Source organism: Candida jiufengensis (genome assembly GCF_024610255.1).
Source record: "Candida jiufengensis strain CBS 10846 chromosome Unknown scaffold8, whole genome shotgun sequence".
Classification (NCBI taxonomy): Eukaryota; Fungi; Ascomycota; class Pichiomycetes; order Serinales; family Debaryomycetaceae; genus Lodderomyces; species Lodderomyces jiufengensis.
The window spans coordinates 401,366-414,838 of NW_026261555.1; the positions used below are offsets into that span (position 1 = coordinate 401,366).

The following is a 13,473-nucleotide window of genomic DNA, read 5'->3' on the forward strand; positions in this document are numbered from 1 at the left end:
AAGTTGTGATGCGTGCTTGTATAATAAAGTGTGTTGTGACTTAAAGTAATTGAACGAATATATATAAGTATCCTTCGTTTGTTGACTGATGAATAGATATTTAATTTAAGGTGAATATGTTGTGGTATTGATTAGATCTTCCTAATTATGTATAATAATAGTTTTGATGTTTCAAATCTTGTGAGTATGTTTATAAATTCTAAGTGAGTGTTTTAAAATCTAAGTGATGTTTTAATATTTTTGAAAAGGGGGGCGTGTGCAGTAAAAATTTAAATAGAAATAAAAATATTATTTACTTTCTTAAAAATTACTTAATTAAGTAACTCCCGAGGCTTTTGGAAATTCTTTATATATCCCATAGAGAAGAATTATAAAAGTATTTGGACTTACATTAACTTACATAAATTACGAACAATTGGATTGAATTGACTAATGAATTAAGTATTAACAATTGGTTCATCTGATTAAATTAGTTACAGAATATTATTTATTAGATTGTTCTTTTGTCTATGTACATTATGTTTATCTCTATCAAAATTTTATTTTATATTTATTTTTTTTACTCCTTAATTCTCTCACAATTTCATTTATTTACTTAATAATTTATCAAAAGCAGGAATCAAAGATTGGGCTAAAGCAAATGAAAAAACTAATTTAGGACCAGTTGTTAATAATTTTGGAGTTAAACCTTTGAAAAAAGAAGTTATACCTTCATTTTTAAACATATTTTTTAAAATTGTTATACCACTTTCAGGATTATCAAAATTTCTATTTTGAATTCTTGTTTTAATAACATCTAATGGAGCACTTACAATTAATGAAGCACTTGCTCCAAAAATTGAAGTAATAAAATTTTGAGTCCATGTAGCTTGACTATAATCTTTTAATCCAAATATATATTCTTTTGCAAATGAATTACCACCAAATAATGCAAATGATCCTGGTGCATTTCTTGCCATTGTCCAACCCCAACCTCTATATAATCCAAATCCTTCATCTTTTATAATTTTTAAAAATCCTCTACCTTTAAAAGATTCTGGATTAGTTTGTCTTTTAATTTTTAATACATCTAATGGTAATAATACAACTTCACCAATTCCAATAAGTGAACCAGCTGTAGCACTCATTAAAGCTTTACCATTTTTTGGTCCAAATGTATTATCAAACAGGTCTTTGAAATTTTTATTTAAAAACTCATTTGCAAATGGTTGACCACCATATTTATAAACTCTTTGTAAAATCTTATAACATGCTGCATAACCTAAACCTGGAAATAATGTCAAACATCTTTTTAAAAGTGGTAAATCTGCTGCATTTCTAAATATAACTGAATTTAATTGATGTAATGATGTAACTTTTGTATGATTTGACATTAATCTTTTAGAAATTGTATCTACTGGATGAAATACACCAATTTCTGCTATACCAGCAGTTGCTGAACCTAAAACTCTTGCTAATCCAGATTGTTTTTTATCTGTTGATGAGTGTGCTGATGGGGACATTTTTTGACTTGGTTGAAGGATGAAGATGAATTGAAGTTCTTATCGAAAATTGTAATTATTCTCCTTGATCTTTAAATTGAAAATTTTTTTAACTATGTGAGCCATATTAATTAAAGAGAAAATATCAATTTTTTTTTTTTCACACCGCGCTAAAGAAAATGTACCTTTAAAAACGCAACAAAACGCAGTATCTTTTACATATAAAGTTTGATGACTGTTAAGTCAAAATTCAAGTTCCTGAATTAATAGTTTTTACAATGCTATGTAGTCCCAGAAATTAATTTAAATCATTTTATGAGAGGCTTCTCAACTCACATTGATCTTAACTACAAGAAGTAAGCTATTTAAAAACTAGTCTTTCCCTACCCATCGAAATTATTCAATACAAATTAAGTATGAGAATTCCAATGAGTAGAGAGATGTCTTCATGAAAGATGAATTGATTTTGATTTTGTCTAAAAATCTGACTAAGAAAGTTAATCAATTCTATCTTTTACGAAGATTTTAGATTTATTTAAACCCAGTCATAGTAAAGTTTAATCTATGGCAATCTAGAAATCTGGGACAAGAACTCACCTAAAGCTCATCCCAGGTGAGTGATACAATCAAATCAGCGAAAACATAGCTGATACATTTACAAAAGCATTAGGAAAAATGAAGTAAAACTTTGTTTGTACCAAATTATTCTAAGAAATTGAGTTGACATTTGTAAATATGAAATGATAATAATACGTTGGCATTTGAAACTTAAAGCCATGCCTAATTCTCCAATTACTGGATCCTCCATTCAAGACGTGAATGTATATATCATCCATTAAACAAAATTGAACAAAGTTGGTCAATTGAAAAATAAATTATACATCACTGATGATTCATTAAATCAATATACAAATGTATATATTAAAAATTCGTTATTTTTTTTTTGTTTTTTATTGTCGTAATTTCATAATTAAGACATCAAATTTAAATAAAAATCACTATTTTATCAGAACACAAAAAAGTTAGAATTATTGATTATGGGTCGTGCATTGACTTTCAAAAAATACAAGTGTTCATGATAATACTAATAATATGAACAAACGAAGCAATCTAGGACAAGAGATTCAACATTAACACGAAAAAATTATAGAGGGTTTTATGTATGAGTAATATAGCTGATTTGTTGAGCATTTGAGACTATTCAGTTCTGTTCGTAAGCTCCCTACCCATCAAAATTTTTCAATACATTAAAGTATGACAATTCTTAAAAGTAGAGAGATTTCTTTCTGAAAATAAAATTGATTGAGTTTCAACATGAATAAGGATATACAACTCTAACAATTTCGCATTTCACAAAGGTTCGATTTTTAAATCATCTAGGATTTGCTATATTTATTAATGGAAATCTAATCACTTGGGGCACAAAAAAACAAAAAAATATCACTTCATCGTTCGCAGAAAGCGAAGCAAATTTCTATAAATAGTAATACAAATATATTAGTAGATACATATCCTACTTGGATGATAAAATATTTATCAACTATTGAAGACGAAATCACAAAGCAATTCCATCATCACTAATTTTAAAATTAAGAAAAAGATTATTTAAACTGAACGTAGACTAAATTAATCTTTCGATGACTTTAAATTTTTTTTTTTTTTTTTCCTATTCGAAATTCCACGGTTCATATACGAGAATTTCATAGTCTCGTAACAAAAATCAATTAGCCGTGCTTTAAATTCTTAATAAGATTTTGAAACCATTGACAAAACATATGCTTAAATTACTTACACTATTGAGCTGTTGCAATTGCTCCGATTAAAAATAAAAGAGTCAATCCTATTGAGAGATTCATTGAACTTCTTACAAAGTAAAATTTCATAGTAAGGTCTTTTATAAATTGTTAATTTCAATTACGTATTAGTACGTCTGATAGTATATTAATCGAACTACATCTAAAAATTGGACTCTACCTACCCATCGACATTGTTCATTACTAAATTGTATGAAAATGTCAAAGAGTAGAGAGATGTCTTTAGATTGATTAAAACTATATTGATCTCAAGCGCTAACTAATCAATAAATCTCAAGATCAACCTTAAAGATTTTGGTGTTTTTACTCCTACCACGGACTTGAGCCTTTTATTTCAACTCAACTTTTTTTGGTTACTAATCTTGTGTTACTAATATTTTGGATACTAATATCACTATTAGTTTTCTTCAAAGTGTATATTCCGTTCTAATATACCTATGTTCATAATCGAGAAAATTCAGTTAGATGAAGCCCAACACCAATAGGTAATAATTTAGAAGTACAATTACAAAAATTGGGAATCAATTTTGAAATCGAATAATTTTGAGTAATCTCTTTTTTTTTGTTATTTTGCCATCTCGAATTTAGAGTTGAGCTACTTTTGTACGTGGTTCAGTGTTTGTAAAGTACAGATTTGAATATCAAAAAACAATCATGCGCAGGGCATTTTTTTGCGGCTCACTTGAGAGTTCTTGAATTTTATGACAAACTAGTAAGTCTAAAAATTATAATATATGTGTGGAACTTTTCACTCGTTTGACCATACCCATCGAAAAGAATTCAATCCAACTACGAATAAAAGTTGCTTTAGTTTCTATATCCATTACTCTATTTATAATTTAATCAAAGCCCAGCTTCTAAATTTTCTAAAGAGCGTATCTAAAATTTGGATTTTCTTTATCAGTTAAATCAGCAAATTCATAATTTTCAATATGTGACATATCAACTGGTGGTAAATTATCTCTTCTTTTATTTTCCAAAATATATGAAATATAAATTGCAATAAGACATAATAATGAAATAATTCCACATATAACAATTGCAATTTTTGCACCATTATAATCTGGTGCTTGAGTAGCTATAAAAGTTTGAGGTCCAATTAAATTTCCAACACAATAAGCTATTAAATAAATTGCATTAACTGTTATTTTTTTGGTATGACCTGCAACTGAAGAAGCAATTTGTGAAATAAGACAAATAAATCCAATTGGTCCAAGTGTATATAAATAAAGACCAGCTAATTTACCTTGATTTGATGGTGCAAAAGCTAATAAACATTCTGCCATAACAACAACAGCAGTAGTACCAATAGCAACCAACATTCTTGATTTAACAAATTTTGCAAAATAAGCAAATAATGTACAACCAACTATTTCAACAGCACCTTGAGGCATTTGCATTAATAAAGATTTAGATTTAGTAAAACCAAATTGTTCATTCAATAAAATAGTACCAAAACTTGTAATACCACCATTTGGAATATTACTTGACAATGAATAAAGGAAAAATAACCAAGTACGATGATCAGTTAAAGCTTCAATAAATTGGTTCTTTTTAAATCTTCGATTTCCAAAACCTTGTTGATTTGATCTAATTCTTTCAACAACCAAAACTTTTTCTTCTTCAGTTAAAAACCAAGCTTTAGTTGGAGCATCTGGTATATGAGTCGCAATAACAAATCCAAGGAATATGGTTAAGACACCAGTAACAACAAAAACTAATTTCCAAGCTGGTAATGAATAAGATTCTTGATGAATATATAATCCATAAGCAATACCTGATCCAACAATAGTTCCAATACCGTTTGAAGCAAACCACCAAGCAGTTCTTAAAAATTGTTCATCCCTTTTATACCATTGGGAAGTAATAATTGTAAAAGCTGGTGTAACTGCAGATTCTAGCATTCCCAAGATAGTTCTTAAAGCAATAAAACCAGGATATTTTGGTACTGAACATAAAGCTAAGATCATACCCCAAATTATAATAAAAACACTAACAGTTTTAGCAACTGGGAATCTTTGTAATAACATTGAAGCAGGAAATTCAAATACCAAATAACCTAAATAAAAAGAAGTTGAAGTCCAACTATACATATCACCAACCATATGTAATTCTTCTCTTAATCCTAAAATTGAACTATAACTTGTACTTAATTTATCCATAAATTGAAAACAATATAATAAACACATAACAGGTAATAAAAAAGTATCAATTTTTCTTAAAATCCTTTTATTGGTGGCTTCATCTAATTCAAATCCATCATTTTGATGTTCAAGTGCATATTTCATAGCTTGATCAACATTATTGGTGATTTGAACTTCTTTACCATTAGGTGATATAATTGTTGTTAAAACATGTAAATTTTTATCTTCTAAATCATCTTTGGAAAATGAAAGAACTGGTTCCAAGCTAGTCTGTTGATCCTCTTTTTCTGACAGCATTTTGTCCTAGTTGAATCTGTAAGGTTGAACTTAATAATTTATTGACTTAATGGTTTAAAAATTAAACTTAAGCAGAATCGTCTCAATATATATGGCTGACTCAAACTCATTTATTTATATAACCACAGTCTATAAATTTAAAATTCACTGCATCTCATTTAAAGATTAAGCGCCTGTTGAATTATACTGAATTTTTAACTTATTGTTATCTTAATTCGATTAAATTGATAATAGAATTTCCCGTAAACAAAGGTGAAAATTTGTATTCCAACGTTTGTAATTTGTTATCTAGATCAATATGAAAATTAATAATAGGAAAGAGCTCATATGCAATATGAGATTTTCTTAATTTGTGTAACCATCTTTAATATTTGGTTCCTTTATCTTCAAAAAAACAATAAAAAAAATTTAGTTGTCTAATTTTAATTTAATTTTAATTTAATTTTTATTGATAAGAGAATAAGACTTTAAATATTTTGCAGATTATCTTATTATATTTATTTCCTTTGACTCAGAAGATCCCTCTTTAAAATGGATATTTCAACTTTCAGGCGTTGCCTTTTTAGATCAACATAAATATTAAAGACAATTATGTAGATTTGATTAAGGTATTTTCGATAACCCATTCAAGTTTTCCAAGAATTAAAAAAAATAAAAGTAAATTTAAAGTAAAGAGTTTGACATATTTTTTTTTTCTTGACCTAATCTTAATTTTCCGTTCTAGGAGGCGGAATAATCTAACGGAATTTGAAAACCGCTTGATCCAAACTTATTGCGATTTCCATATTTAATAACAAAATTCCTTTCTCACCAAATCATTTAATTAAATGTACATCTAGCATGATTGATAAATGTAATGAAACAGACTAACTTCGAGTGGGAAGAAAGTTTAACCTTATAATGTCTCTCAATTTTTCATAATTTCAAGTCACCATAATTAGTTTTTGTTCTATGTTTTTGAGCTTATCTATTGCTGTTCCGATGGTTATTCCATTATAGTACTGAAATTGAAGCGTGCTTTACTTGTATGTATTACTTTGAGTTCAAATATTTGCTTTTATCCTAGTCTAACCTTACCAGTCGAAAAAAATCATGTTTTCGATATGAGTTTTCAAGCAAGTACAAAGGAAGCGACTTTGTTGGTAATTTTAGAAAGAACTTTTCAGAAACACTTCACTAATTGTCTTCATCGCATAAACATTTTGGATTAATCACAAGTAAAAATAACGAATTAGACATTTATGAACTTTTCAGATGATAAGAAACTCATTTTATTTGCAATTTTTGCGAAGATTCAAAGTAGTATCTGATGAACTATAATCAAAGTCAGGCTGGATCAAATAAATACTCACAACAATGTACAATTTGAAGAATGCAAAAAAACAAATTGCAATGATACAATTTTTTTTGTAATAAAATTAAATTTGCTGATACTATTGCGTTTTTGATTATTTCTTTTTTAACTTCTGGTTGAACCAAATATTTTCAATTACTCATAAGTGTTTCATAATCAATTATAGTAACTTATTATATTTACATAGTAATACAGTTAAAATTGATCTCTAAAATAAATAGTGGAGTGAATTAATTCTATTAAATTTACGACGTGTAATGTTATAACAAAATTCCAAATCAATAGCTACATCAGTTTCAAAATAATATTAATTGTAAGGGGAGAGCTTGTGATGGAAATCTAATTGATTATTAGTACAATGTGTACGGTTCAACCACTCGTATCTTAAATCGTTTCATACATTCGATCACAAAGACGTTCTATATTGTCTAAATAAATTTTAAATTGAAAAATTTAGTCTAACCGTACCTATCGAAAAGTTTCACATATAATTAAAAAAATTGAATTTTCCGAAAAGTACAGAGAAATACATTTAAAGTTTTAACTAAATTGAACCGTCTACTAAGATTTTTTAACAATGAGTTTTAGTCATGTTGTGTATTAAAAGCTAAATTAAATCTAGTTCAATAAGTTATTAACTTCAAATGTTGCTTAATCACAGGAAAAAAATCATTTAAAACACATAGGGAAATGCTTTATAAGTGGATTGGTCATAAATATAAAAACAGTTTGCGGCCTTGGAAAAATACAAAAACAATTTCAGTGCCCAAAAAAAATTTTGCAATTCAAGAATTAATGCTGTAATTCAAAAAAATATGAGGAAATCTTTTTCTAGAATATTCAATTCTATTTATATAAATTATTTTCTATTGTTTTAAAAATTGTTTCATACAATTACACAAAATTTGAGTAAATTATAATAAATATATAAATACACATTATATTATATATTATATATTATTACAATAATTTAATTAATAAAAGTGGAGAAAGTATCTGATTTATTTTCCTTATAATTTTAAAGATTATTAGTATGATAACATCAACTCATAATGAAAATGCTTAAAGTATAAAGTCGTCTTGATCAAAGAGACTTCAGAAATATTAACATCTTGTAGAGATATAGTAGATATAAAAGATATCAAGATACTAAACATGAAATTTCGTAGATGTAGATCTATTAATACTGTACAATAATTTAAATATTATATGTAATCAAAAATTTTGGTCATTCCCTACCCATTGAAATAGTTCATTACTAATATAATAGTATGAATATTTCAATAAGTAGAGAGATGATTTCTAAAGATGAAAACTACGCGTAAGGTTTTAAAACCTATTAAATTGATAATTTAATCAATAAGTCTTCAAAATCTTTAAAAAATTGTTTCTAATATTTCACAAATGTGTGATAAACTTACGTATAAGCTCCATTCATTTAGTGTCAAGTTCTTAGTGTTTTCCAATTCAATCAATTGAAATTAATTACATTTTAGATCCAATAGTATCCGTGTTTAGCTTGAAAAATGCTTTATTAAACGTACATAAAAGAATAAAATCAATAAGGAAGAAAGTAAAGATTTGTAAAATATTAAAAAATTTATAAACTATATTTAATTTTATTTTGTATTAATATATTAATTTAAATACTATAAAAAATAATATATAGTACTCTGTGTACATTAGAATTAAATAATATATTGTTTGCTTTTTTTGCTTAAATTACTCGATTTGCGTACTTTGTAAATTATCATAACTTGAGATGCTACTTGTTGATCTGGGAAAATTCTTATCTAAACATCATTAAGATTATGTTTTGTTGTTACTCCATGTAAATTTCTTATGTTACACAAAAGTCGTATGCTGAATGATTTGAGAAAAGAATTATCAACAAAATTTGGATGAGTGAAAGAATTGAGTTTATGCTTACAATCATTGTATTAGTATACTACAACAACATATCCAAATGTCTGATATAATCAAACAATACGAACAAAAACTATCAGAGTTGACATCAAATAATGGACCAATTATAACATATGTAACTCAAATAGCAAAACAACATCCAGAAATAGCAGATCAAATAATGGATTTAATTGCAGATAGAATCTTTAAAGTACTACCTGAACAAAAATTATATACATTATATGTAGTGGATGATATTTGTAAAACCGTGAGGAATCCATATAATATATTAATTGGTGATGATTAATATAATATTTATATACGTGTTTTTCAATTGAATAATGATTTTATAGGGAACAAATTGGTTAGAAACCATTAAATCTTTAAGTACTTGTACTATTACAAGTACTTTGTGAAGAGATTGTTCATAGGAAAATCTTTAATATATTACTATCAAAATAGACTATTTTTTCTATATCTATATATAATTTTGAGTAAGTAGTAGCAATTAATTACGACTTTACTTCAGTACTTTTTTAACCTCAAATTGAACCAAATATTTTCATTATTCGTTTTAGTGTTTTATACCAATGATAATAATTTATTATATCTATATACATAATAATAAAAATCAATTTAAATTCTTAACAAATCTGAAAAGTCATCTCAATAGCTCATTAGGTTTTAAAATACTATTTATTTAGTTGTAGAATGAGAACAAGTGATAGACATCTATTTGATTTTTAGTACATTGTGTATTATTCAATGTGTTGTACCTTAAATAGTTTATACTTTCAATAAAAAGACGTTCTATATTATGTTAATAATTTTTGAAAACGAACATTTTGGTCTAACCGTACCCTTCGAAAAGTTTCATATTAAATTAAAAAATTGAACTTTCCAAAAAGTACAGAGACTTACATTTGAAGTTTCAACTAAATTGAACCGTCTACTAAGATTTTTTTACAATGATTTTTTAATCATGTTGTGTTTTAAAAACTAAATTAAATTTAGTTCATTAAGTTATTAACTTCAAGATGTTCCTTAATTACAGAAAAACATCACTTAAAACATATAGGGGGTAGCCTGACAGATGTATTTCGTGCCAACATAAAAAACAAAATATGGCATTATTAGAAACATGACTTGTTAGTGCAAAAAAAATACAAAAATACACTGATTCAAAAAAAAAATGAGAAAATCTCTTTTTGAAAATTTAAATTATATTTATATTGTTTAATTAATCAAAAAATAATACTATAATTAAATTAACCAATTAAAAATTATTTTCTATTGTTTAAAAAATTGTTTCAAACAATTACACAAAATTGTGTGTTTATATATTAATTATTATAATTTACTCAACAATTAATAATTAATAATACATTATTTAATTTAAAAGTGGAGAAATTATTTGATTTAACTTGCATATGATTTTAAAGCATTTTAGGATAGAAGAATCAAATATATAATTAAAAGACTTGAAGGATCAAAGGCATTGAATTTCATTTGAATTTATTTTGATCATAAAGACTTCAGTAAAATTAACATTTTGTAGAAATATAGTAGATTTGGTGGACATCAAAATACTAAACGTGTTTTTTCTTATGAAAAGAGATTATATTGTACAATAATTTAAATATTACATGTAATCAAAATTTCGGTCATTCCCTACCCATTGAAATATTTCACTACTAATATATAATAGTATGAGTATTCCAATATGTAGAGAGATGATTTTTTAAAGATAAAAACTACGCGTAAGTTTTTGAAACCTATTAAATTGATAATTTGATCAATCAGTTTTCAAAGTCTTTAAAAAATGTTTCGAATAATTTGCAAATGTATTGAATTGAAAGAACATCGAAAAAACTATACGGTCTTGTTCACAGACAGAAATTGGAGACTAATGTCTTCGCATTACAAATGTATCTATATTTAGTTTGAAGATTAGTTTGAGGATTACTTTGTTGAAACTTTATTTAAGTAGTACAATTATTGAGAAAATCAAAGAAACAAAAAAGTTTAAAAATATTAAAATATTTATAACTTATATTTAATTTTAATTTGTATTATATATATTAATTTAAATACTATAAAAATTAATATGAATTTCTGTGTGTACATTAAAATTAAATAATATATTGTTTGCTCTTTTGCTTCAATTACTCGAACTGAGTACTTTGTAAATTTATCATAGCTTGTAAAGCTACATGTTGATCTTGGAATATTAGCTAAATATTATTAAGATTATGTCTTGTTGTTAGTACTCCATGTATATTCTCAAAATGTTACACAAAAGCCGTATGCTGAATGATACGAGAAAAAACTATCAACAGGATTTGGATGAGTTAGAGACTTGAATTCAGACTTATTATCATTAACTGTTAACACACTACAGCAACATAACCAAATGTCTGATATAATTAAACAATATGAACAAAAACTATCAGAATTGACATTTAATAATGGAGCAATCATAACAAATTTAACTCAAATAGCAAAACAACATCCAGAAGTAGCAGATCAAATAATGGATTTAATTAGAAAGAATATTTAAAGTACTACCTGAACAAAAATTGTATACTTTATATGTATTGGATGATATTTGTAAAACCATGGCGAATCCATACAATATACAAATAGGTGATGAATTATATAATATTTTTATACATGTTTTCCAATTGAATAATAATGAATAAAAAATAAATTGGTTAGAAACCATTAAACCTTTAAGTACTTTTTTAACCTCAAGTTGAACCAAATATTTTCATTATTCATTTTACTGTTTTATACCAATTATAATAATTTATTATATCTACATAAAAATAAAGTTCAATTTAAACTCTTAAAATATCTAGTTGAGTAAATAAATTCTATTTACCGTTATGAAAATTCATCTCAATAGCTAATTAGGGTTTAAAATACTATTTATTTAGTTGTAGAATGAGAGCATGTGATTGAGATCTACTTGCTTTTAGTACATTGTGTATTATTTCATGTTACACGGTCTATAGGAACAGGAACTTTTGAGAATAGAAACAGCATTAAAAGCAAAAGAAAAAAAGAAAAAGAGAACAGCGCCAGTAAGACTGTATACACAAAACAGTTCATTTTATATCTAATGGGAAAATATTGGAAAGACGATGTTATGACATAAAATCACATAAAATAAAGTGGAAAGAAGCTATTGTATGATATGATATAAATAGTAATAATTTAAAAAACTGTAACTACTTTTATTTTCTATACAATCGATAGCATTGCCTTTTATCGTATTTATTTCTAAACCGTCGAATAATTGATTATATATGTCAATTTGACCATGTACCTCAGATCATTTATACTTTCAATCACAAAGACATGCTATATATGTAAATAAATTTTGAATTGAAAAATTTAGACTAACCGTACCTATCGAAAAGTTTCATATTAAATTAAAAAATTGAAATTTCCAAAAAGTACAGAGAAATACATTTGAAGTTTTAACTATATTGAACCCTCTACTAAGATTTTTTACAATGTATTTTAATCATGTTGTGTATTGGAAGCTAAATTAAATTTAGTTCAATAAGTTATTAACTTGAAGATGTTGCTTAGTTACGGAAGATATCACTTTGACTCACATAGGCAAAATTTAACAAAATGTTCGGGTGAAAATACAAAAATGGCCCATAGCCCTTATAAAAAAAAACACTAAACAGTGCCAAAAAAATGCTGTAATCCAGAAAAAAATCATGAAATATTGAACTTTATGGAATTTTTAATTTTATTTATATAATTAGATTGATAAACATATTAAGTGTTGAAAAAAAAATATTAAATTAATTTAAAAAATACTATAATTAAATTAACCAATTAAAAATTATTTTCTATTGTTTAAAAAATTGTTTCAAACAATTACACAAAATTGTGTGTTTAATATATTAATTATTATAATTTACTCAACAATTAATGATTAATAATTGAATTTAAAAGTGGAGAAAATATTGAATAGTATTTGCATATGATTTTAAAGATTATTTGGAAGAAAGAATCATATTCATAATGAATAGGCATGAAGGATAAACTTATTTTGATCATAGATATTCGGGTAATATTAATATATTGTAGAGATATAGTAGATTTAAAAGACATCAAAATTCTAAACATGTAATTTCTTATATAGAGAGATTATATTGTACAATAATTTAAATATTACACGTAATCAAATTTTTGGTCATTCCCTACCCGTTGAAATATTTCACTACTGATATATAATAGTATGAGTATTCCAACAGGTAGAGAGATGATTTTTAAAGATAAAAACTACGTGTAAGTTTTTGTAACCTACTAAATTGATAATTTAGTCAATCAATCTTTAAAGTCTTTATAAAAATGTTTTCGAATAATTTGCGAATTGACTGAACTATTCTAGCATCAATGAAAATAATAATGTACCATTCATAGACGGAAATTAATGAGCAACGTATTTGTGT

At 25.6% G+C, this 13,473-nt stretch overlaps 3 protein-coding genes across 3 annotated transcripts; 1 reads left to right on the forward strand and 2 right to left on the reverse strand. All coding sequences in view use genetic code 12, as the record gives it.

Moving 5' to 3' along the window:
• Positions 1–587: 587 nt before the first annotated feature.
• YHM1 (Yhm1p) lies at positions 588–1,502 on the reverse strand (the record flags this gene model as incomplete). The annotated part of the gene is made up of 1 exon (XM_051765559.1): positions 588–1,502. The coding sequence occupies one exon, from the start codon at positions 1,500–1,502 to the stop codon at positions 588–590; it is 915 nt and encodes a 304-aa protein (XP_051622472.1).
• A 2,659-nt stretch (positions 1,503–4,161) lies between these two features.
• KGF54_000483 (allantoate permease family MFS transporter) lies at positions 4,162–5,736 on the reverse strand (the record flags this gene model as incomplete). Its single annotated transcript, XM_051765570.1, has 1 exon — positions 4,162–5,736. One exon carries the CDS (start codon positions 5,734–5,736, stop codon positions 4,162–4,164), a length of 1,575 nt encoding a protein of 524 aa, XP_051622473.1.
• Positions 5,737–9,056: 3,320 nt separating this feature from the next.
• On the forward strand, positions 9,057–9,302 carry KGF54_000484 (uncharacterized protein; the record flags this gene model as incomplete). The annotated part of the gene is made up of 1 exon (XM_051765581.1): positions 9,057–9,302. The coding sequence occupies one exon, from the start codon at positions 9,057–9,059 to the stop codon at positions 9,300–9,302; it is 246 nt and encodes an 81-aa protein (XP_051622474.1).
• Positions 9,303–13,473: the final 4,171 nt, after the last annotated feature.